The 25,438-nt window shown below is 38.7% G+C and overlaps 1 protein-coding gene across 5 annotated transcripts in view; it reads right to left on the reverse strand.

The window, feature by feature from the left end:
- Positions 1 to 821: 821 nt before the first annotated feature.
- The window catches only part of PPARGC1A (PPARG coactivator 1 alpha), a 361,917-nt gene continuing 337,300 nt past the window's right edge, over positions 822 to 25,438 (reverse strand). For all 5 annotated transcript variants that reach the window (XM_085577743.1, XM_021554414.4, XM_021554418.4 and 2 more), the window contains 6 exons: positions 18,370 to 19,282; positions 17,702 to 17,806; positions 17,172 to 17,292; positions 8,019 to 8,140; positions 7,523 to 7,674; positions 822 to 4,658 (listed from right to left, as the gene is read on the reverse strand). In XM_085577743.1, coding sequence (XP_085433869.1) covers positions 4,555 to 4,658; positions 7,523 to 7,674; positions 8,019 to 8,140; positions 17,172 to 17,292; positions 17,702 to 17,806; positions 18,370 to 19,282 — 1,517 coding nt within the window. In that variant the 3' untranslated portion in view covers positions 822 to 4,554. The remainder of the gene's footprint in view (positions 4,659 to 7,522; positions 7,675 to 8,018; positions 8,141 to 17,171; positions 17,293 to 17,701; positions 17,807 to 18,369; positions 19,283 to 25,438) is intronic.

Below are 25,438 nucleotides of genomic sequence, written 5' to 3' on the forward strand. Positions count from 1 at the left end.
CTGTGCTGCTCCTCACATCCCAGCTGGGTCCCTGCTAAGTCAATATCTGATGAGAAGACTCAGCCACAGGGTGCTGTGCTGTGAGCCCCAGAGGATGCTGCTGTCCCAGCAGAACAGGCCTGCAGCCATAAAATGGCTACCTGTGAATGAACCCTGGGCAAACCAAACAAAAGCCATTCTTCCTCTATTTCTGTGCATGCAAAGGAGAAGGGTGCGAATACCCTCTGTCATTGCCGGGCCTGCCTGTTGCCTGCCCAGTGGCAATGCTGCTGTGGAAGCCCACATGTTATCCTCACACTGTATTAGCCTCAAAAGGAGTCAGGAAAGGCATACTTGTCCTGCCACCTACCTGTCTCCTGATCTGTCTGCTGAGACAGGAGCCGGTGAAGAACTCTCATGACAGGCTTACACCCAGAGCAGGTGTAAATCATCTCAGGATGGAAGATGCCAACCATTTTGCACTTCTCGGTCCCTACGCCCTGCACTGGGATCCAGTGTGGCCAGATAGAAAAGTCCTTACATTCTCCATCCACTTCTAACTCAAAGCACAAATCTTAAACTCCACTGAGAATGTTTTGAAAGTTTTCTTACAAGGTTTATAGCACAGCTCTTCAATGGACTTGGGTACCCATGGCAGAAAAGTGCCACTTTCTACCATTAAATATATCAAAACTGGTGATTACTGCAAAGTGCAGTAATGCAGGCATGCTCTGGCCAATAATGTGAAATAAATTACAACCACTAGAAAGAGTAACAGAAAACCCACTACACAACCAATGGTGGGGGGAAAAAAAGCCTGTAACAAGAATGAGAAACAGAAATGGATTTGAAACATTCGTTTCCCTTTATTTTCTCAGTGAGGCTGATGTGTACTGCACATTAAAAAAAAGAAAAAAATCACAGGAATTTCCATACAATGAATTAAACCACAAAAGTACATGTAGAATCGGCAGGTGGAAAATAGCCCAGCTTGGGCTTAACTACTATCTCACTTCTCCTGCTCAGCATAGTCCAACCTACAACTTTACATGTTCGCCTACTGTACAAATCTTACAGTAGCTCCATCAGGTCAGTGGTTCACATTATTGAAAATGTCTGTCACATAGGTACAAATTTAGAATCATCACATTATATTACATGGCTATTCTAGTTCATTTATAGATCAGATCTTATACTATAGTGATTGAAGTTCTCATTACAGCCATTAAGAAGGACACATAATCATTACCTACTATAGGCTTACATCTAAAGGGATGAGAAGGAGGTGTGGCTGTGTTTGTTGGTTGTTGGTTTGTTTTTTTGTTGGTTTTTTTTTTTTTTTTCAACTGACCCAAGTATTATTATCCCAGAGGCACAAACTTTCCTCTCAGTGCTGCTCTTGGCAGCCCAACTGCTTTTCAGAGTAGTTTAGCACAGGTATTTTTCTTCATCTTTAGGCTCCCTCTGTTTGGATTAGTATTTAGATAATTTTCCATTCTGTAGGAATTACTCAGTTACAGCTCTAGGAAAGACCACAGTTCCTAAGTACCAGTTCTGTTACCTGTATTGTAGATGTGGTACTTACCACAGCATGAAAGCAACAGTACAGTCTTCTTATAAAAGACACACAGAGCTATACTGCAATTTGCCTCTGGTGACAATGTGGTACATGTGCTAATTTGAAATGTTCTTGGGGAAGAAAAAAATAAAAGTAAACACTGAGTTTATATTTTGATGGATTTCTTACTACAGTGTCTATGAAAGATCCAAATAGCTTTATTCAGCAATCTTAGCTCTATTAATTTCATATGTAATTTGTAAATCCACAGAGGAAAGCCATCTTCAAGATGAAAATGTCTGCCAGGCCAGTGAAAAAAAAAAATCTGACTCACGTCATTATGCCTGCTCGGTGGAAAATAAATAATGCTCCCACACAAACCCCACACCAATTTCTTAATGTCAGCAATCTAGGGCAAAAGAGAACATTTTAAAATTTAATCACAGAAATGTAAAGGCAAAATAGGTAATGTATCTGGTCCTTGAACACATAATATGATATACTAAATATTGATTTCTTAAAAATAATTTATTGCTTTTAATATTTTTTCTTTACAACAGAAGATACTCAAAATCCAGAAAGGAAAATTGTAAACTTTTAGTTTGGCATTCACACAAAGTTAAAATACCTGCATTTTTAACCTACAGAGCAACAACAAGAATTATGCAGAGTAAAGGATGTTACATTTGTAACACAGAACCTCCAGAAAAGTTCTTTTTATTTGTTTTTATTGCTATCTATCTACTGAGAAATAAGAAGCCAAAAAATCAAGCAAGCATCCGACAGGACAGACAGTGGAATCTCTCTGAACACAATATGCTGGTGATAAAATGAATGCAGCCATCAAAATCAACTGCACTGGTATGGGGGTAGAATCAGTTTTCTAAGATTTGGAGTGGGAAGGTAGATTAAATAGTTAGGTGTGCCATACCTTTAAGAGGAGTCATGAATGCCAAAGAGTAATAGAATAAGAAATCTATACATTCACAAGCAACTTTCAAACTTTGCTGATTCAGTAGAGACTGAGTTCAGATGAAATTCTGATGCTCAGAACAGCAGTAGTTTATACTCTTGTGGTTTTTTTCTTTCCTGAAATTTCTATTTAGTTTAACAGAAGCAATGTCATCAGCAACAATGTCATGGGCACATCTGAGGCCATGCTAGTACATAGTAAAAAAAAAAGGAAAAAAACCCAAAACCAACCCACTGCTTCTGCAAAAGCGGAATTTCCAAACAAAGCACTTGCTTACTCCAAACTGACAACCATCATGCATCCTAGGTAGAAAATTTCCACTGGCCTTTTTATTCTTTTAGTCATCTCATAATTTATAATAAATAGGATAATTATAACTGATAAATATGTCTCTTTAGTAAACAAAGGAATGAAGGATTGGTATTTATACAGGATGCATAACTGTAAAAAATATAGATAAATACCACCATTAAACTCTGCCAATGAAAAGATTACTGGCTTCAAGAACAGTGTTTAGACACAGAATTACTGTAAAAATCATACTGTACTTAGTACCTCAGCCTATTTTTATCAAACTAAAATCACAAAAATTAAAACAAAATAGCATTTTAAAAAGATTTTTGACCTCTAGTTCCAAAACTACTGTTGATACATAAAATAAAAACATTTCTTAATGATTACCCATTTGAGAGACTTTACATAAAATTATGATATTTTCTAGAAAAATTTAGATGAGAAAATTTCATTCCCCTAACAAATTCAGTGTATAAAACTGCAAAAGAAAATCAAGCAATGAGAAAAATGTGGAAAAATACTGCAGAAGGTGATTAATATCTTTTGGGCTAGGATAATTCTTGATAAAATTCTTATATAAGCTCACCAAAGAAGGGATGAATGTGTATAATGCATTTTTGCACTCAGACACACATGCACACATATGCACACTCACACCTTCACCCACACGCTTTTCTTTTTTTTTACAATCAAATATATATAAGCATAAGTTCAGCTTTCTACATATGTTAGTGTACAATAATTGTTTCACCTCATATAATTACATTTGAGTATTCTTGATTAAGAAAAATTCAGCAGTTTTTGAAAAGAAGGCTGCATTTACAGTGCATAGCTGTAACAAAAAAGAACATCGTCATACAGTATGTACATAAATAAAAATACTCCATTTAACATTTGTAAATACTCAACTACTTTAGAGAATGTAGCAAATAAACTATCTGTGCACACACCCAGATAGTTATACCCAACTCTCATTAATAATGTAACACCACGTCCGCTCATTAGAATAAATCGCTGAACAAGCTGCACATTTGACCATTAACAAGGCTTTGAAAATTCTGCTGTGGAAGATCAATGTTGTAGACATTTACATGGGTGTCAGAATTAAAAGATGAAACTTCAAAATGTTAGGGAAGCTTGAGCCTTTTAATTTTCTTTTCTGCAAAAAAAAAAAAAACAAAAAACCCCAAAAAACCCCAAAAAACAAACCAACCAAAAAAAGAACAATCTTAAAACAAAGCTTCTGGGACCTGTGGTTTCTTCTGGATTGTCATATTATCACCGTGTTGTGAGAAGAAGCTTCTTTACAAAAAAAAAAAAAAAATGCAGTGTCTGATCCCCAGACATCAGCAGCCATAGTTCTCACACTGGGGTTTTTTCTGTTTGTTTTCGCTCTTTTTTTGTTAAAATGCAATATGTACAGATTTTGCAGTTCATCATTGTATGTGTATCTCTGTGGAACTGCTGCCATGTCTCGTGATTTGCATTGAACTCGCAAGGAACGCCCGGCTCCCCCGCCACCGCTCACCCGCGAAAGCGCAGCTGACACCCATGGACATGTGTGTGCTTACTGGACAGCATCCTGCCCCTCCACTCCTCGAGCAGCTGTGTTCATGTAAACCATGGTTTTGAACAGAGAGTGTAAAGTAGGAGAAATTCCTAAGTACGACTTTTTAGTTGTCCGTTATTGAAGGACGTGATGTCCGTGAGGTATTCGCCATCCCTTTGTTCTCCTCGGATGACATGCTTGTTACCTACGCAGGCTCCGCTGGGCCTCTTTGAGCAAACTATCAAAATCCATGGAGTCATACTTGCTTTTAGTAGAAGCAGGATCAAAATCATCTGAGTTTGAATCTGAAACCCAAAGGATGCAAGCTTAAGTAAGAAGCAAGAACTACTTATTTTCTCTGTATATTAGTACAAACAAGACACTGAAGAAACAATCCGCTTAAAATCACAACTTTAAGGGATGATAAAAGCATAGAAATGACCATCACAGAAGCTTTAGACATTCCTGGTAAGAAGCAGCACCTAACAAAAGTGGTACATATCATCAGCAGTGAGGAAGAACCACTAATTGCATCTACATTTAGAGCAGGTTAACTCAAAACAGTTTCCTCAAGGACTTGAGTACGAAGACATTCATGTATAGCCTCAAAGTAGTCCAGATAATCCTGACAGATGCCTTAACCAAAATTCCACCTTTGTCTTGCAACTGCTGTTTCGTAACACATCCAAGACTTAATTTTCCTAAGAAAGGTTCTGAAGAAAGCAAGGGCAGTCTGTGAGCAGCACACAGAGGACAGAGCCCACCTTGCCTTGAGGTCTTGTGGAAGTCTTTACACCTGCCAGAATCTCAGGTTTTGCTTCAATTTATCTTTTTGGGTTTGTTTGTTTAGAGTGTGAGCAATTCTGGGCAGAACCTCTGCATAGTTGCATGAGCAGTCTCAGGTGGGATCCTTAGCTTTGTGCATCACATGTGATAAGCCAGAGCAACAACAAGAGCCCAGCTCCTGCAGCCTGGGATACTTGTTCCAGCTTTGTCGGTTGCTCAGACATGGACGTCAGTCTGCTCCCAGCACAGAGGAGGGACTGTACGCTTGTGGCCACACAACTCCAGTACAATTATTGACATGGCTGCAAGCAATGAATTTCCTTTTGGAGTCAACCCTGCTCAACACTGACTCTCACCAGTTCCTGTGTCACGGCTCCTTTATGAGAGTGCCCTTTTCTTGCCATTTCTTGTGTTGAATTAATCAGAACTCCCCATCTACCACTATAAGACACACTGCACATTAAATGTTCATTACAAGTTCTGTTAAGACAATATCTTCTCACAGAGGAGAGGTGTTAAACTTCTGACTACTATTTTCAAGTGTTTTCTTTCTTCTGTACTCAACCCAAAGCTGATTAATTCTCTCTGTCCTGGTACCAGCTCATGAATTTTAAAGTTCATCCTGCCATTTCTTTATGCTGCTCCATCAGATACTCTGCAAAATACAGGGAAAGCAGTCTGAAGTACAGAAGCTCAAGCTGTCAGCAGGACAAAGTGAAAACAGTCTGCTCACAGATACTCTGGGAATCCTTCTCACAATGGAGAAAGTTGACAGGGAATACTCCCAGTGATGAATAATGTTCAAGAGGGTTCCCTTCAGACAACTTACTTTAAACCCCAGATTTTCTGAGATACAGAGATGACCTTGGCTTCCATTGCTGAAGATAAGTCAAATCAAGGCAAGACTTTAATCTGGTTTTACTGTTTTTATCAGTCTACTTTTCAACAAATGCCTTGCTACCTTTTATATTTTCTACATCAACCCTGTATCTCTTCAGCAGTCAATTGCCTTTTCTTAGCGTTACATTATCTGTTTAGCCACTGAAGTGAATTACAGCATATTCATTGTGAGCAATGCATATAATCTTCATAATTTATTTTGAAAAGACATCAATTGGTTAGAAAAAATATATCTGTATTCACTTTCTGCATTGTACAAAGCCGAGGGCAGCACATACAAGATTTCATTAGCGCTGTATTACAGGGTTACGAGAGACTTTAATGACTGTGGTCATTTATTCATTAAAAAAATCCACACTATCTGATTAATATAGATTCAACAGCAAAAATGTGCCTTGCTATGTTATTCAGAAAAGAGTATTTTTGTGCCTTTAGTCTATTTATACAGGTATTAGGAAAGGTTTAACATTTAATGAATACTTTACATTTTAAAAGTTAATTAAATAAGAGGGTGAGTTTATCATATATTGTAATATTACAGAGGCTGTTTTGGTAGGCTGCATAGTCTCTTTACACATATACTTAACATCAGTATTCCTGCTGGAAGACTTTGAACATTTCCAAAAACCCTTGAAAGGGGAAGCACCACACCCTGACTTGAAGCATAGGACAGAACCATACATTTTTATCCAGGCAAGACTCAGACAGACCCAAGTGTGTTGTCATAGCCAGCAGGCACACTTGGAACTGAGTTATCAGACCATACTGGGGGCTGGAGACTGGTATGCATAAAGCCCCACATCATTGTAACTGCAAACACCAAGAGAACTGCTAAGCATTCCACAGGTTGGAGCCTCTTATATCACGACTGGAAAGTCCCTCAAGGAGACACCTTCATCTACCTAGATGGACATGCACAATTTTAGAATCGCCAGTTGAGATCAGTGGCTTTTGCCACACTAAGGGTCAGATTTGGCCACAAGATCTTCTAGCTGGAGCAACTATGAATTGCGTTTAATGAGTGCCCCTGGCAAATTCTGCCCATCTACAACAGAATTCATAGCAAAGAAAGAATCATAAGGAAATTTTTCATTGAGGCGTCTACTTTGTCCTCTGTTTACTGCTCATATATGTAAGTGAGGTATTGGAATCAAACAGTTACAGCAATAAATCCTAAAGCATGTGGGAGGTTTTCTGCTATATTTTCAACTTAGAAATGTATTATTTAATACTGGGCACTATTTTTTTTATAATGATGGAAATGGGCTTTAAAAGAACATTCACAGTTTGGAACATTTGAAAGAACCCAGCTCAGATTAGTAGACTTTTAAACTTCTTACAGCAGGTGAAAACCACTTTCTTCAACAATTCTCCAATCATTTAAAGGGTATTAGCAGTAAACAAAACAGAAGTAAGCCCTAAATTCTCATGAGTTACAAGGTTCCTGTTATGTACTTCAATTCACATAGAGCAAATTACCTACCTAGGTCTGCATAGTTAGACTTGCAAAACTGCTTGCGTCCACAGAAGTACAGCTCAAAATCAGGTTCATTCGACCTGCGTAAAGTGTATCCATTTTCAAGAGCAGCGAAGGCGTCACAAGTATAGCGGTAGGTGATGAAACCATAGCTGTCTCTGCCATTGAAAAACACAGTTGTGAACAAAGGCTGAGAAGAGTTAACACACATTAGTGTAACCCCTTCCTGAATGTAAGAACTTGCTGGAGACCCAGTGCCAGAAGTACTGCATCCATTTATCAGCATGATTGTCCTGTCATGCAGCTAAATACTTATTTCTGGGACAGGAAATTTCAACTAGCAAGATTAATAAATAAGGATGAAAGAAAATAAGTAAGGTTTGAACTTAGCATGTCATCTGTCACAGGACTTCTACTGGTAACTCCCATACCAGTAATCTTACTGCCATAATTTTTTACATATGGCAGCTCTCAAACAAAAAGTAATCTCAAAAGTTCCTACCCATCATCCTGCAAATTTACTGTGCACTCCTCAATTTCACCAAAAACTTCAAACCGGTCCCTCAGTTCTGTTCGGGTTGTGTCAGGTCTGATTTTACCCAGATAAATCACACGACGTTCTTCCTGTTGATAAAGAGCAAGCGGGAAGGCGTTCTTTTAACAAATGCGTAATACATTTGAACCTATAGATACATGCATGCAAATACACACACACATGTGCAGAGGATGCATAATTACAGAAACACTCTTTTGTGGAGGACCTACTGCATCTTGCACGTACAAGAAATAGTTTTCTCCTGGAAAGCATCTAAGGTATTTAAGTGACACTACATTTGTCAGGTGGTGTGTTCCTAGGAGGGTTTGCTGATTGCTGTTACGTTCTGTACACTGACAAATGCTTCCCTTTGTATCCTACTGCACCTTCTTCCCTCTAACCCTTTCTACCACTTCCCCTCCAGGACTGCAAACTCTTCCAAACTAGGAGCTCCCTTTCTCTTGTCACGTATGCAATACCGAGCAAAACTCAGTTGCAGAGTAGCATAAGGTAACAAAATAATTGCATAAGTGTACCACAAACACAACAAAATGTATTACAAGCATAACATTATAAGCTCATATGACTCAATAGCTGATTCATCCTGAAATCCTGTTCCACCATAATCCATACCTTTAAATAGAGGGAAAACTTTTTAATATTGTCACCCCAGTCAAAAACTAAGTACTATGCAGCCCCTAGCTCATTCCCTGCTTGTCAGTGGGATACACAGGAAAATCAGAAAAAGGAGAAACACCTGTATTAAGATCAACTTAATAAAGGAAACAAAGAGATATAATAATAATTATAATCACAGTAATTGCAATGAAAAGGGGAGAGAGGAATAAAACCCTAACTGCTGACCAACACCCAGCCCATCCACGAGCAGTGTTCTGCCTCTTCCAGCCAATCTCTCTGGTTCATATACTGGGCATGATGCCATATGGTATGGAATATCCCTTTGGCCACCTCAGGTCAGCTGTCCTGGCCACACTCCCTGCAAGCATCTTGTGCACCTGTTCCCTGGCAGAGCATGGGAAACTGGAAAGTCCTTAATTTAGAATAACACTACTTAACAACAATTAAAACATCAATGTCTTATCAACATTAATACTGAATCCAAAATACTGTCCTGTACCTACCAAAACCACTACATTGCTGTAGCTACTAAGAATAAAATTAACTCTATGCCAGCAGAAACCAGGACTCAGTCCAGAATATGTATTTTATTAAAATAAGTATTTTGGGGGGTAATGACAGGAAGTAAAATATATCCCACAGTCACCACTGCCTTTTGGTTTATTCAGAATAAAAACCACCTGACTGAAGACCCTAGGCTCATTCTTTCAATACTTGGAACAAAGCATCAGATACTTTTATAACAATCAAGCCATGGTCATATCATTCCTTCCTTAGTGCAAAACCTCAGCCAAATGAGGGAAGGACCTGAAAACCCTTTAAGAGTCACTTCATGAATTTTAGGATAAACACTTTTCTGAGGGCAGAGCCATTTAGTGAGCTGTAAGAAAAGAAAATGGGAAAAGGAGATTTTTAAAATACTGACAGTAAGGTAACCAGGGCAAAGAAGCACCAGCTATACATGGCTTGGGTGCTCAGCCTTCCTGCCTCCGATTGCCTCGGGGCTGGCACTACTGGTCCTCCTGCTCATCCCTTACACACCCACACAGTAGTCCCATAAATCCAACCACCACCACATTCTCAGCTGGTGTAAATATGTCAGTCAGTAGGAGCAATGTCAGTTTAAACCATCAACTTTGGCACCTGAGACTTGTGCAGAACTTAGGCGCCGAATGCCGAAGGAGCTACACTGACTGCTGAGAATTCATGACTATCGTAACCTGGAGGTGCCTAAAGGCTAATGGCACCTCAACTGTGCAATGCAAAAGGCACTAGGGACCTAAATATAGACTTGCATTCTCGCTCAGAAACATTCTAGCCTGAAGAGACAGGTAGTTTATAGTGTTACAATTCAGACATAGCACAAAATGTATCTTTTCCATGAGTCCCTACAGAGGCATAAAGCACCAGTCATTCTTGGACCACGGACAATACAATTGAGATCAGACCAAACACAGGTAAAATCAGAAATTATATTGATGCTGCCTCTTTACTTGTTTGAGTATTCATTTGAGACAAAGAGACCGTCAGAATTCTTAGTTAGGGGTGCTGGAAATCTCTTCCTGTTCCCAGGAGAGCACTTTGCTCTCAGGAACTATTTAATGCAAAATAAATAAACAATTACTGCCGCAGGAAGTCAACACTAAAATATTTGTCTCCCAACAGAAACTCCTTCTTACTAGCACATTCATTAAACTATTTTCACTGACTCTTTTTCTTTCTTCACAAATCTCAGGGGCTCAGATCCATTTAATCTAAACTCCTGAGACATCAGAGCTTAAAACTGCAGAAAACAGAGTTTCAAGAATCAAACATTCCTACCCAAAAGCCCAGCCCACTAAGGAATGGCACAAGAATTATCTGCGTCCTTTATAGGTCCCTGGTCTGCAGAGTGGAGTCCTTTGGATACATACTACCAAAGTGTGTATGTATCAGCTCTCCTTAATCAGGAGGATCTGGTAACAATCTCATTTAGATGAAACTACTGCCTCTTGTGAATTTGTAAGGAACCAAGGTGATTGCCTTGATACTCCCCTCTAACCATGCTGGGACAGACACATCCACTTTTAAATGTCACACCTTCCAAAATGCAGGGTCCAAAAGCTGCCCTTGCTCTCTGCCATAGCAGTGCAGTTTGGAGAAGTTAGCATGGCTAAAAGAAGCACTTGTGCTCATGGGTAGCCATACATTTAGGGCACAAGGGTACTTCCCAGACAGCTGCTGCTTTTTATCTGTCTCACTGTGTCCCAGTGCACAGCCTTGACCTTCCTGACAGAGGAGTTTGGGAAGGGCTTCTGTGAACCAAGGACTGTAGAGTGCCAGCTACAGAAATCTGCATTTCTTCCATTTCCCCATTCTAATTCTGCTTACTTTCACTATGGTTGGATGCTTACTTTCACAGCCTACTTTCACTATGGTTGGATGCCATAAACTTCAAAAACAGGAAAATCTGCATATGCACAGTAATTACTTTTTCAGACTGTTTTACCAAATCAAGGATTTAACCGCACTGAAACACTTGATAAGAAACAATTCCATTGATACTTGCTATTGAACCTAAATGACTGACCAGATGGAGCAGAACATAACACAGCAGACTGCCTAATATACTTTAGCTGAGATAATACATCTCAACTGAAAAAAACATAATGTTTCACTCACTGACATGGAGATTGTTATATTACAGTGTGATGGAAATATCTATTGCACACTCTTCCATGGGTCTGTCTGCATGCCTGTGCAATTTTTCCTTCTTCTATCCCTTTAATAACCTTTATATCTGTAATATCCCTTTAAGAAAACTGTAATAAACCAAAACTGAACAACTAAAAAAAAAAAAAAAAAAAGCCTGTTAAAGTACTGTTAAGGGAATAACCTGCAAAATTAAGGAAATTCAAATTTAAAGCTGAAATGCACCATATGTCCTCCAGTGTGCACATATGAGGAGATGAGTTCAAGTATTTTTTTAAGCAGAGTGCCACGATGGAACAAGATACCCAAGAACACAGGATTCACACAGCATTGTCTTTGCCTTGGCTAACTTTGGATTATTTAAAGCAACTATGAATATTAATATTCACAGAGATGCCTTCCTTTTATTTCCATTAATAATAAGAGCTATAGAATTCTAACAAGATTGCAACACACTTCTAAATGTTAAGGACCTTTTTTGATAATAAGTTACATGTGTAAGTCTATATGGGCGTATTAAATAAAATGTTTGCTGCAGTTGTTAGAGGATATGACAGGTGACTTGTAAACCTAGAGAAGGGCAGAGAAAAGCTTTTGTTTTCAATTTCATAGGGGTAGAAGGAATCTGCAGGGAACACCAGAAGCTATCTGTTCAAATTTCCCTCCCCAAAGTGCAAATGATTTATTTTGCATCATAAGCGTTAAGTGTGGCTCCCTGTTTTGCCAGGTTAAAAAAGAGAATAGTCCAGCCAACTCCCTCAGGCCTAGCATGTCTGTCTTCTGCCGTAATCTTATTCACTCTTCATCGCAGCAAAAACGTTTGAATAGAAAGATGTGGCAGAAAATCTTGGACTGACAAGCAGTATATTAAGTCTCAAAGGAAAATCCTAAAGCATTAGAATAACAAAATATGAGAAAACAAGACTGGGATACAACTTACACATCTAAGGAATTACTCATCTTCTAAATATTGACTGATGCTTTTTGTCTTGCAAAGGATTCCTCCAAAACTTTCTTTTCTTTGTGCTTCCTTATTCCTAAGTCTTTATTTCACAATTATTTCACTAAACACAGACCATTAGATGTATTAGTTTTCGCTTGGATTTTTTGCTTCTTCCCCCAACAGTTGTTATCTTTGCCTGCCTGTGGTGCTGCTGTTCCCATTTCTCCTACCACTTCTGGCCTGCATGTCTATGGTGCCGACCTAGTTCTCCAAGAGCAGGTAATGCTTTATGTTAAGCTGAGAGAAGAAATCCAGGAGCATTTTAAATCTGCATTCTGTTCTGGGCATGTAAAGGCTCTGCTGCTCACTCCAGCACAGGTGTCTGGCTGGGTACACACTCCATGGCTGTGTTGCCTTCCATGCCAAATGACTTCTCTGCCAGTAGAGACTTTAAGCCATGAAGACTTTTACCCTTAGAGCTGAAGGCCAAATACCATTTTGAAAATGTAATGGGATTGGTTGGACAGAGTTGCAAAACCAGAAATGCTATGGGAGGAAATAAGCCATTAAAGCTTAAGCTTCTGATGTAATAATGAGAAAAAAATATGTAGATTAAGTAAATAAAAATCAGTATGGCCTGTGAGTAAGTACGAATGGCAAAAGTAAAATCACAAATACTGGGGAAAAAAACCCAAACAAGATTATTATCTTGTTCAGAACAGTTCAGATACACTCCACACTGTTAGAGAAATAATGATGGACCAGTAAAACTCAAAATTTAAGTAGAAACATATACAGCAAAATTAGAGTATCTGGGATCTAGGCCATCAAGATGAGCAACAACAAAAAAATCCAAACTAAATATACAACATACATTGAATCCTTCACAAGTGGAAATGAATTCTATTATAGGCTAACTCTGGTTTTAGACTTTTGAGAAGGCAGGCACTCATTTATGAAACCACCTTTCTCCTGCCTTCCTGTTTTAGAACAATTTATTTTCTTTGAAACCATGTGTTTCTTTCCAATACAGTGGCCTCACAGCATATTTATCTTTTTATGTCTGTAAGCTCTCTGGGGCTGGGACTCTCGATACTTGTCTCATAATGGCTGCCAGCATTTAGGAATGAAAAGTAGTAATGTTAATTGTAATTTTCTACTTCAGTATAACCTGATTTTGTTATACCTCTTGGCAGTAGCCAGTGCACATGGTAAATGAGCTGCATGAAGGATGTGACTAAGCCAGTGTCATGGTCAGAGTGGCAGAGTAGCAGAGAGCCACAACACCAAGCTGCTCATCAGACAGCTGAACCTCCAGCTCTGGTGCACCATATCAATGAGGAATCACCAATTAGTGACCCCAGAATTTGAACGTGCTAACTATTTCTGGTGCCATCCTTCAAAATGTATTTGCCACATGGTCTAATGTACTGCTAGAGAAAAACACAACTCAGAAATTTCCTGGAGTGTATCAAAAGAAAAAAGATGTCCTCAGGCCTCTCAGCAAATCACTACGGTCTGCCTTAGTTGGGGGTTGGATCCCAGTTTCTACAAAGCACTAAGTAGACTCTGCTGTCCTGCAGTGCCCCTCAAGTCATAATCCATGTGTCTCCACTATGATCTGGCTTACATGGCTAAGCAAGTCTTAGTGGCAGACCATTCCTATGTCAGTGAGGATCCATTCAGAAAAAAAAAATGTAACCCAATGAAATAAAACAAAATCAAACTAAACTATGCTAACATTTGGTCAGTTGGTAAAGGAATCACAATCAAAAGTACAAATCAGTGAATGAATGACCTACAAAAAATTTTTCTTAACTCTCTAAGTACCTTGTAGACTCAGCCTGTATTTTTCAGGCATGCCTGATCAAAATTAAGACCTGAATCCACAAAAAAGGCACTCAATCTCCAGTAACTGGAGATGGGGAAAGAAGAAAAAGAAGATAAGAAGAATTTTACAGTATCTTCCAAAGTCAAACCACCTGTATACAGTTATAAGTCTAGACAGAATTTCAGGAATCTATACAGGAAATCTATACTGTCCCAGGCTTCGAGCTCTGAATATTCTACGGCGAAGGTGTGTGAGACTGAAGGGGCAGTGTTCAAACATGCTTGTGGCACACAGCGTGAGCACAGGCTTCTAAAACAAGCCTCCTCAGTATTCTGTCAATATGTCTTCACATCTGCCAAAATACAAGCTGCCTGCATAATCAAAGGGCATTGCTTCACATATGGTTTTGACAGATTATAAGATGTTAAAATATTCTTTTTCTCATTTATTTTTTCTAGGTTTCCCATGCCTGTTGTCCCACAGAGACTAATTCTAGATACTGCTTCTACAATACAAAAATACTTTTGGCTCTGTCACAACTTCTGCTCCTTTTTTACTGTGCATCCTTTCTACAACAAAGTCTTGAGATCTCAGTGCCATGCTTCTCATGAAGAAAGTCACCTGCCCTGTGTAATAACTAAGGCATTAGTACTGCCCAATCTTTGGGCCACTCTTCTAACAGCATCTGCAAGTATGTGGCCATAAATCAAATCTGGCAGCATGAGAATGGGCTAGAAAGAAAATAAAAATTTCCCCAATACAGAGAGCAAAGAAATCTAAATTTATAGGACTGTAGAAAGAGCTCAAGGAAAGAAAGAGAGGACATTCTTGTGGCTGAACAATAAATTAGTTGAGTCCCTCAAGATTGAAAAGAGTAACACAAAAGAGACTCATAAACCAAAGGGCATAAGAAAAAGAGCAGAGAATGCTAGAAATTATACATATTTTGTTACTGAATTCATGAGATTGGAGATCCCCTTTCTCTGCTGTCTCCTAATCCTTACCTGTTTTCAGAGGGTATAAAATAGCACAATTCAATACAGACTTTTAAAGTAAAAGTGCTGGTAGACTTTCAATAAAGCAGTTAATAGGACTTAATCTACATCTCCTGTAGAACTCACACAGATAACTGGGTTTTAGATTTTTTGCCATGTTCTCTTTATTGATATTTATTTTTAGTTTTGATTTATTTATGTCTATTAAAAATAATTCCATTAAATAAGTTAATTATAATCAAAATGATCACTTTAGAAAGAAAATAAATTCAACCTTGGTTTTGAATTGTCTAGAATTTTTAATGCAGTGTGATGCAGCATATCAGAAGCTTTTAAAGTTTCTTTTCTTTCCTTTTTCCTTTTCTCTTGATTACCTACTTGCTAAATATTTGCTTGTTTTAAACTAAATCAAATTTTCTACCTCCTCAGCAGGATTCATGTTTATTTATATAGGTAAGGTACAGTAATTGAGAAGTAGCAAGCTACACCCATGACAGAAGTCTACTTGAATCTCTAATTTGCGGCTGCTCTAAGAGAGAACAGCCAGTGTTTAAGTTACAATTGCTGGAAGGTAGTGTTCATCTCTAAGCAGATGGAAGCCAGATATTTTGAAACTAACTGCAACAATTGACTTAAATATGGCTCTGTCTGAAGCCAAACAAAATTATTCCATTGCCCTCACTGTGTTTCAGAGCAGCACAGAAGAGCATGTTATAGCTCTAAATCTATCACCCACACTTTGTAGACAGGACACCTGAAATGGGAGAAAAGTTAAATGATTTGCTGAAGCTCACTAAGAACAACAGTAGCAGAGACAAAAAGCAGACCATAAAGTTGTCTGTTCACTCCCAGAACTCTTCATTGCTGTAGACTATGCCAGTCTCTGTCAATCTCTACACTCTCCTGGTTCTGTAGGTGCATTAGGAGAAATGCTGCCAAGTGTGTGACAAATCACCTTTTGCTACAAAGTCCACTAATGTCACCGGAAAAAAGACCTATTAATTTTGGTGACCTCAGGAGAGAGCACTAATGGAAAACCTGGGAACGAAGATGAAGTATCCTGGTCTGGTACCAGGTCATGCAAGAGCCAGAGCACAGCCAGAACAGCTGTGTATGTACAAGTGAATGGAAAGAGTAGGACGCAGAAAATCAAAGTGTTAAGGTGAGCCACCAAATGGCCTTAGCAACTTTTACAGCAACAGATTTACAGCAGCTCCCAGTTTAACTTATCAAAATGCAGTTGCCAATGGGGAACTCAAAAGGGGAAAAAGCCTTTTAATAGACATTCTTCCTTCTGTCCTACTGCTACAACAGCCAAGAGAGTTGCTTATCCCCACATGGGTTATTTTCTTTGCTTCAGGTATCTCAGTTGTTTCATAGAGAACACAGATGAACAAAATAATTAAATAATACATATTCATTATGAGAGGACCAGAGATAAGTGACATTTTTAAATTGCATCTTGTCTTCAGATTATTTTGCTAAAAATAACTTAAAAAATAACCAAATCACAGACACTGAAAAAATTATAATTCAAGCCAAGTCTTGGGATCCCAGTTTTGAGTTCTGCAATCTGCACCCTCTGTACAGACAATTACAGTCACTCTTGAGAGTTCAGCAATTGGTATATCACCTGACTTCTTATTTTGTGCATGTCTGGTAGGTGAAATACCGTATAAAAGGCAGGCTCACTCATATATCTGTATAAGAAATAGATTAGTTTTCTTCTACTAGTGCACTGTCTGGGATGACCCCTCTCTCTAGTAAGTTCTCTTATCTATTCAGTTGGAAAAACTGTGAGTGTTGCAATTTATAGAACCTGAAAAAATTAGTAGTGTTACACCAAAACAGAAATTATCATGAGAACACATATTTGCTTAAAATGAAAAATATTAAGAAATACACATAAGCAAATTTTTGTATTTTTATAAAATATAAATAAAGTCTGAATTCTATCATTAGAATCCATGAAAAGAAACAGAGATCTATTTCAATATGAAAGTTATCTTTACAGTGCTTACAATTGCTTTCTGCCTCTGTCTCTCCCTTTGCTTGGCCCTTTCAGATTCCCGTTTTTCATACTCTTTGCGGTATTCTTCCCTCTTCAGCCTTTCATGCTGATATTCCTCATAGCTGTCATATCTAGGAAACACAACTTAGTCATCAAATCAAGCACCTGCATTTGTGAATGTAAAATTAGAAATACAATTACTGGAATGCTTTATTTTCCCAAGCAATTAGAGAAAGGACAAGAGGAAATGGCTTCAAACTCCACCAGAGGAAGTTCAGGTTGGATACAAGGAAGAATTTCTTTGCTGGAAAGGTGATTAGGCATTAGAATGAGTTGCCCAGGGAAGTGGTGGAGTCACCATCCCTGGAAGTCTTCAAGAAATGAGTAGATGTGCTGCAGTTTAGGTGACATGGAGGTGTTTAGCCACAGGTTGGACTCAGTAAACTCAGAGGTCTTTTCCAGCATTAATAATTCTATGAATCTACGATTATCTCCTGAGAACAGCTGCAAAGCATACCAAATGCAGGCCGAAGGCACTACCTGGGTCTGCGACTGCACGGTGATCTGGACCGCGATCTTCCACCTAAGGGAGAACTTCTGTATGCTCGGTGTCTACAGTGGCTGGACTCACAATAGCAACAAGATCTGCAGGAAGAAACACATTCACCTCTGTCATTCCATTTGAGTCTATTGACACCATTTTCTACCTCTTCCCTGAACTTACAATTTCTTCTAAGCTACCGGTGGGATTTTCCAGTGACAGTTTGCAATCTCCTAGTCAACTAAGGGGCCTCAAGTGATTTCTCCCCTCCTGGCACTTCAGTAATTTTCCTTATTGAGGCTAACACAGAGCAGACAGTCAGCCATTGTCAACTCCATCTGATAGAGGCCGTAGCAAGATTGGCACCAGGCAGCTCACAGATAATGGGGAAGGTTAGTTATGTGCATCTCTCACCAATTCCTCTGCCTCTGACCTGACTGCCTCCACTCCAAAGGCATAACCTGGCAATTTCACAGGATATTGGAAACAAGTGTTTCTGTAGCAAACCTGTAACTTTCAGAGTTAATCAGCTCAGTAGCAACAGAATGAGTTGCACTGGATTAAGTTATTTCTTGCCTTTTTTTATTTCTTTCCCATAAGTTTCTTACAGTTTTTGCTGTTTGCCTTATTAACTACAATGATCATACATGAATTTGCTGTACCATACCTTGAAGAGGATCTACTACAGGGCGACCTTGATCTCGATCGGGAATATGGAGAACGGGAACAAGACCTGCGTTGAGGAAAGGACCTTGATCTAGAGTGTGTCCTTTGGGATCTTTGAGAAAATAAGGATTTGGGTGGAGACACTGAATCTCTGCATGGAGAGTTAAAAGAAGAGCAAGAAGGCGATACATCAAATAATGAATAGGCTTGTGTCCCATCCCAAGGGTAGCATAGTTTATCACTTTCATCTTCACTGTCATCAAACAGACCATCCATTGCTAGTCCTGAATTTATAAACATAGGTAGTTTGGAGAATTGTTCATTACTGTAATCACTGTCCCTTAGTTCTCTGCTCTTATCTACTTCTTCATCAAAAACAGCTTGGCTGGGGTGACCAAAATGCTTATTCAGTTCAGCCCGAATTTCCTGGTCTTGGAGCTGTTTTCTGTTATTACCATGGGATCCCTGCTTATTTGTCTGTAAAGTCTCTTTCTTGAAATTCTGGTCTTGTTCTAAAGAAGAACAAATCTGACACTGCCACCCAGGTGAAGAATCCTTAAATTCTAGTTGTCTGGAGTCCTGAAGTTCCTGGGATATTTTAATGTGTATTTCCGATTTTGAATTCACAGATTGACAGTAGTCATGGTCACCAAACAGCCGCAAACTGGGCCGTTTTGTCTTTCTCTCCTCATGTCCACTGGACAGTACTGTAGTCTCGCTAAGCTGTGTGTACAGCTCAGGCTCGTCTGGACCCTTCTTGACTGGGTTATTTCCTGGAGAACCAGAAGACTCACTATAGCGGGGCTTTTTTGAAGGTGGTACAACAGTCTTGCATGATGACTTCAGTTTAGGTGAAGTCCTAAAAGGATTATCTTGGTTGGCTTTATGAGGAGGGGTCGTCGGTGGAGTTAGGCCTACAGGGAGTAAAAGGAGGTACAGAATGCTTTTAAGCACACATACAATGTTTATAAAGGTGGCTCATATGCTTCTTAAAATAGATATAAAGCAAGACCCATTTTATGTCACTTCAACACTGCCAATACTGAGAATAAAACTACCAAACGTCTAGTAACAACAATAGCAACAATACTAATGCATTACCATCAATCTCCAGCATAATTTCTGCCCCTCCCCTTCCTCCATGACATCCGCCCCTCTCTCTGTAGGTTTTGATAGAAAAGATCAAGAGATAAAACCCCAAAGACGTTTTTGTTAAATACAAAATAGATTTTGATGTAAAAATGAAAAGTCAAAAGACTGGCACCATCAAAAACATAAAGAACTTAGCAAAGAAGAACCTGGATAAAAGCACAGCCAAGAGAAATAAATGAGTGGCACCAAAAGATGCAGAATTTAAATGCAATGAAATACAGTCACCCTACCTCAGTGGCAATGACTCTTTGTTTCCAGAGTTCATTAACTTAGAAAACCATTGAGAATGTATGTCTAATACACTCCTTGAGCGTAATTAATACATTTTGCCTGAAATGTGGTTCTGCAACTGAAACCCAAATGAACAATAATATAACCACAAGTGTAATGAACCTTTGCATTTAGAACTAAATCTTGGTGAGAATCATGCAGTATGGAGTCAAAATGAAACAGGTAAGTCTTAGTATTAGTTATAAGGTTAGTATTAAATTAGTATTCAATGACTAAATATACTGCTAACTAACAGGATTATTTACATAACTGTAATAGTTTGTATCACTGTGATGAGATGAAATTGCAGGAAGGACTACAGCACATTCCAGTAAAGCCTGGGAACTGAAGCAACATCTTCCCATTATTTTTATAAGGGTAGAATATAACTTTCAATATTTTATACAGAAATCAAAGAATTTCTTCAGATTTTACAGAAGGATAATCCCAGACATCAGGGCAGAATAACAGCAAACAGCAGACACTGTTCAGGAAATAATTTCTCTTCAGGAAGGTACTTGGTATGTTATGTTTGAAAAATTTGCTTCTGTCCAATTGACATTAATATAATTTAGTAATATATGCTTAAAAATTAACAAAATAGAGATCAGGGAGTTCTCCAAGGTAACCCAGACCATCCCTAAGCAATCCAGAGGCTCATGCTGTCCAAGAATACTTTTAGCCCAAGTAATGAGCTTTCCATTTGTTCTTTAGCCAGAATGAAAAGAGAGGGCAGACAGAGTTACAGGAAATTGTGTGTTTCAAACATAGTTATAGAACTCTGGTTTGTATTTTTAAACAGGCAATACAGCTCGGCAGATCAATGCAAATGGAACTTGTTTTATAGTGTTTTGCTGTAAAGAAGGAAAAGCATCCATCAATGCACAGTGCTCCCTAAGGAGCATAAATGGAGACTGGGAGTCCCACTGCATTATCTGCTATGAATTTCTTTCTGAAAATAAGAAAATAGAAGTACCAAGGCATGAATACTTGATGTGAGAGATATGCTTGATTTTGCCAGCATGTTTGGAATAAATGGTTATACCCATGGCTATGCAAAGACTTTGCCTAACACCACAAAATTCAAGGAAACTGAGGCAAAGATTATGGCATCTAAAACATTAGTTACTCCAAATTTAAATTTAATACTAAAAAAATTTTGTGGAGTCATCACTGTTAAATTATTTCCTCTAAGTCCTCAAAATTTTTCTTTCTTCTTCCCAAAAATTCACTTGAGACAGCCCTAACTATTTCTTACCTTATGCATCTCCTCACTGACAAATATTTTGACTACCAAGTGAAGTTTTGCTAAAATGAAGAGAACAGTCCTATTCAAAAATATGCAGTAGTACTTTCAAAGTTAAAGCTTCAGGTTCAGATTGAACAAATACTTCAGTAAAGAACTTTCTAGAAAAAAAAATTTAAATTACATTTTTACCTGTGAAATTATACAGTCCATGAGAAATTCTGGCATTAGTTACTGGGTTTTTGGATGTAGTTTTAAAGAAAGAATTAAACAAAAATACAGCCACTCCACAATGAACATGTATATTTAAGAATTTCAGGCAAAGTAACCCCAGAGATAATCCAACATTCAAAACAAAATCTTATTTCAAATTCCATTTCTTTAAAGCTTGTCCTGGAAATAAGCAAGTAAAACATATAGTATAACATTTCCAGAAACCTGACAAGGAGCCCAATAATCTTCAGAAAAGGAGCCGGGGGGGGGGGCAAGTACCAAAAAAACCCCTCACAAAAGTACAGCCTGAGCTAAATTTACTGGCACTTCCCTTGCTGGCAGAACAGGGCTGGGACAGCCTAAGAAAGAGCGTCCTCGTGGCATTCTGGCTTTTTTCCTGGATTTTAGCAGAAGCAGGAAGCGCACAGGCAAGCAGAAACAGATAAAAGACGGAAAATGTTCACTTAACTTTTGAACAAACCTACACTGGGGGATGGAAGAGGGAGTGAAGTTTTCAATACACGTCACCACTCCAAGTCCACCTCCAGAGTGCTCCCTGACCCATCTCCAAACTGAATTCTGAGAAAAACAGTTGGCTGCACTTGTTCATCTTCACTCTAATCCCTGGTAATCTTCACCGAGGGCCATGATCCCACATCAACGGCGTTACAATATTCTATAACCACTGGATTATTTCACATGCACTGATTTCTCCCCAATGTATACATTTAGGCATTGACAGTACAAGGTATATTCTGCACTCTCTCTTGAACTTAGCCGGTTTTGACAGATTTATGGAAGGACAGATGGCCATTACAGGCTGAAGGCTGACAAGAGGCAGTTCAGAGCATTGTTAACACACTTGCACAAACTCTCAGCAGTGCAGCGCTGTGCAGAATGTAATTCAGACTATAGCTTTTTTATTGCTGCCTATTTTCTTTTGTCAAAAGAGCCTGCTGTGCACAGCAACAAATGGCTGCCATTACCCAGAATGTAATGGGTGTCAGACAAATCACGTAACACAAACAATCAAGAGTATGTAGGTCATATTTCAACAGAGCACAACCTTAGCAATATTTATGATTACTGCATTGAAATGTGCTCTATAATAAACAAGTACCTCTACATCACTCACACTTATGTACTTCTGCACAGCAAATCTGTTAGAAGTGGTACATACTCTACAATCAACCCCCTTAAACAGTCTTTTTTCTTTTTAAAGTAAAAGGCAAGTGTTTTTTCATGACATGCTATAAAACCATTTTCTTTGTAGGGACTTTTCCTTAATTGAATAGCTTTGGTAAATGGTACATTTGCACTTTGCCTTGCTCTGTCTATACACTACAAACTCACTCCATGATCCTGTGCTAGAAAACAGCATATATCAAATCGCCAGCACTGCTGCCAAAGCAGCACCATCCTCCCTGTGTCTGTGCAACAAAAGGTATTTGCATATGTGTCAACTCTGCCACCTTGGCCAAGCAACTTCTTTCCAGAAAGTCTCTGGGAGGATGAAACTACTTTCAATATATTCCAAAATGCCACTTTGAAGAAAACTTGTAGTGCAACTCATTTAGCTCAGCTAGGTTGATAAGCAGAAATTAGGGGATACCTTTGCATTAGAAGTGACATCTGGACTTCTTAGGACTGATTTTCAATAGTGTTTTATGTAGACACAGATATTTCTAAATCTCTAGAGTAACTCAGCATTCAAATGTTTGATGATGTTTGCTGTGTTTTGAGTGGGCTGATAATTAGCGTATTTTGGGGAATGCAGTCCTGGAACCTTTCTACATGTGCACTGGGCTTTTGAGAGGCATTGAAAATGAATTCTTTCATACCTTTTGAGTTTGAAAATGGATTGTCAAGGGAAGCATTATTTAAGGCCACTTTAAAAAATGACCACAAGATAACAGCTCAATTCGGTAGAAGAAGAGCATTTGTATGGCACTAGATTGCGGAAGCTAGGAAAATGTAATAAAACTAAATAGTCATCATATAATAAAAAACTACCATGCTTGCTGAATATTCAGTTTAATTCTGTTGTCAGTACTGGAAAGAATAAACACAGATGCCTAAAAACATCAAATAACTCGCTAGATTTTATTCCCTCTGGACAACTCTCTCCATCTCACATCTCATTTTATCAGAAATCATTTTGAGGTCAAAGAAGTTCTTAGATGACAGATTTTAAGTATTTGTTCTGACAAGTAAAAAGTAACAGAAATCTAGAGGTGGGCAAATAGCAGGGTATTAGTATCCTCAATGATGGTCACAAATTCCAAATCACTCTTCAACCTGATTGTGTACATCAGCTTTTCTGATGACAGAAAACATAGCTTTTTCTGCCATCTTTTCAGAAAAATAAATTTTTTTCCCCCAAGATCAGTGAGGAGTTTTACACTACAATAAATTATAGGGTTCTATATCAAATGAGAGGCGCTTCACCAAGAGGGTGGAAATAGTCTTCTAGTTACTGATCGAGCCATAGGCACCTAAACTGACTTAATGTACTTAAATGGTGGCTTTCAGTATTTAGGTGTGAAGGTTTAAGACACAGGGAACAGAGAGAGATTTATTAGAAGCCATGCTATCTAACATCTGGCTTTCAGAAGTTTGTCTAAGACAACCAAAAGTTTAAAACAATAACTGAGGAGCCCTTGAGTGCCAAGAGAAACACTGCCACCTCAGGAAGGTGAGCCATCCTTCCAGCCCCTGTGCTTGCACAGTCCCATCCATCCTCACCACCCCAGAACCAGTTCAGACTTCTGGAAGATGCTCGAGAGATTCAAGCCCATGGCCTCTTAGCAAGGCACTGGCAGTGCATCTGGAAACAGAGATGCACCTCTTCTGAGTCTCTTACTCAGAAGACTGATCTGACACAGGAATTTCATTCACTACATTATCATCACCTAGGACTTCCTCCATACCATGATGTTCTGGTCCAGCTTCCTTAGAATAACACTAGAATAATCATCTTCAAGAGATAGGACCTTATACAGCAGTGGACTTAGGACACTTAAAGTGTATTGAACGAATTATGTGTGGCATGAAAACACTTCAAAGAATATTTGTTCCTTGTAATTGAACAAATCGATGTTTTGACAGTTTCAGGGAGGACAAAGTTACACTCACGACTACTAACAAATCTGTTGTAAAGCAATATATAGCACTGGCAAGAGAATGGTTTCAGTTTGACTTTAGATACATGAATCCAAAATGTGTGTGTGACGAAGATTGATGGCTCATGTGGGAAATGTTTTTATTTATTTATTTTTCTGGTCTATAGTTAATTCATCAGTGAGAGAAGCAATGTTGTTCTCAGCAGAGAGATCAAGGGAGTTGCTATTTATATTAAAATACTTTGTGCTTCAATAGTGCAAGCAGCACTGCTAATGGTCTTTTCAATTCAGTAGTGAGATCAAGGTAACTCCTATTTAAATTATAATAAATAGTGCTTGTATGGTGCAAGCTGCCCTATATAAGGACAATGAGCAATGCGGTTATCTGGATATAATTTGGAGTTGCCAGGGTTCTCACTAAAGAACTTCAAGGTATTATTAATCACTACTGCCATTACTCTTTTCCCTGTTTTATTTTTGGTTGTTTTTTAAACTGAAGTGGGTCCCAATTCTGCCATGATTTACAGACACACATATACTGTAAATTCTTCAGTACTCCATGCTGTTTCTATTATGTACTTTGCTTCCAGTACAGGCAGACTTAGGACACAAAACTACTGCAGAACAAATTACTTAAAAAGCAAGACATGCATCTTTTTATAGGTTTAGATACATATATGAAAATGAAAATAAAAACTATTTGTATATGTAGGCAGAGATTAAAAGAGCTACTGCATGATCTCCTGAAAGCTCCTCACTAGGCACTGTGAAGACCAGAGCAAGTGCAACATGAAGTCCAAGAGCCACCATTGTGTACAATGCTTGGGAACACTGCCCAGCTCCCTGGCCACACAACACTCCCATTCTTATTCTTCCTGAATATCAGTGGGTTATTTCCTAGCTAGCTTCTTTTACTTCCAGAGGGGAAAAGAAATCACAGAATCATAGTATGTAGAGCCTCCCCTTCCCGAAGAGGCTGTAATCTGATCTTAAAACTCCTCCCATGGGACACCTGATAAAACCCCACAGCCCTGGGTCTGATCTGTTTGCTCTAGGCTCTGGGCCCT

Source organism: Lonchura striata, chromosome 4, assembly GCF_050655825.1.
Source record: "Lonchura striata isolate lonStrDom1 chromosome 4, ASM5065582v1, whole genome shotgun sequence".
NCBI lineage: Eukaryota > Metazoa > Chordata > Aves > Passeriformes > Estrildidae > Lonchura > Lonchura striata.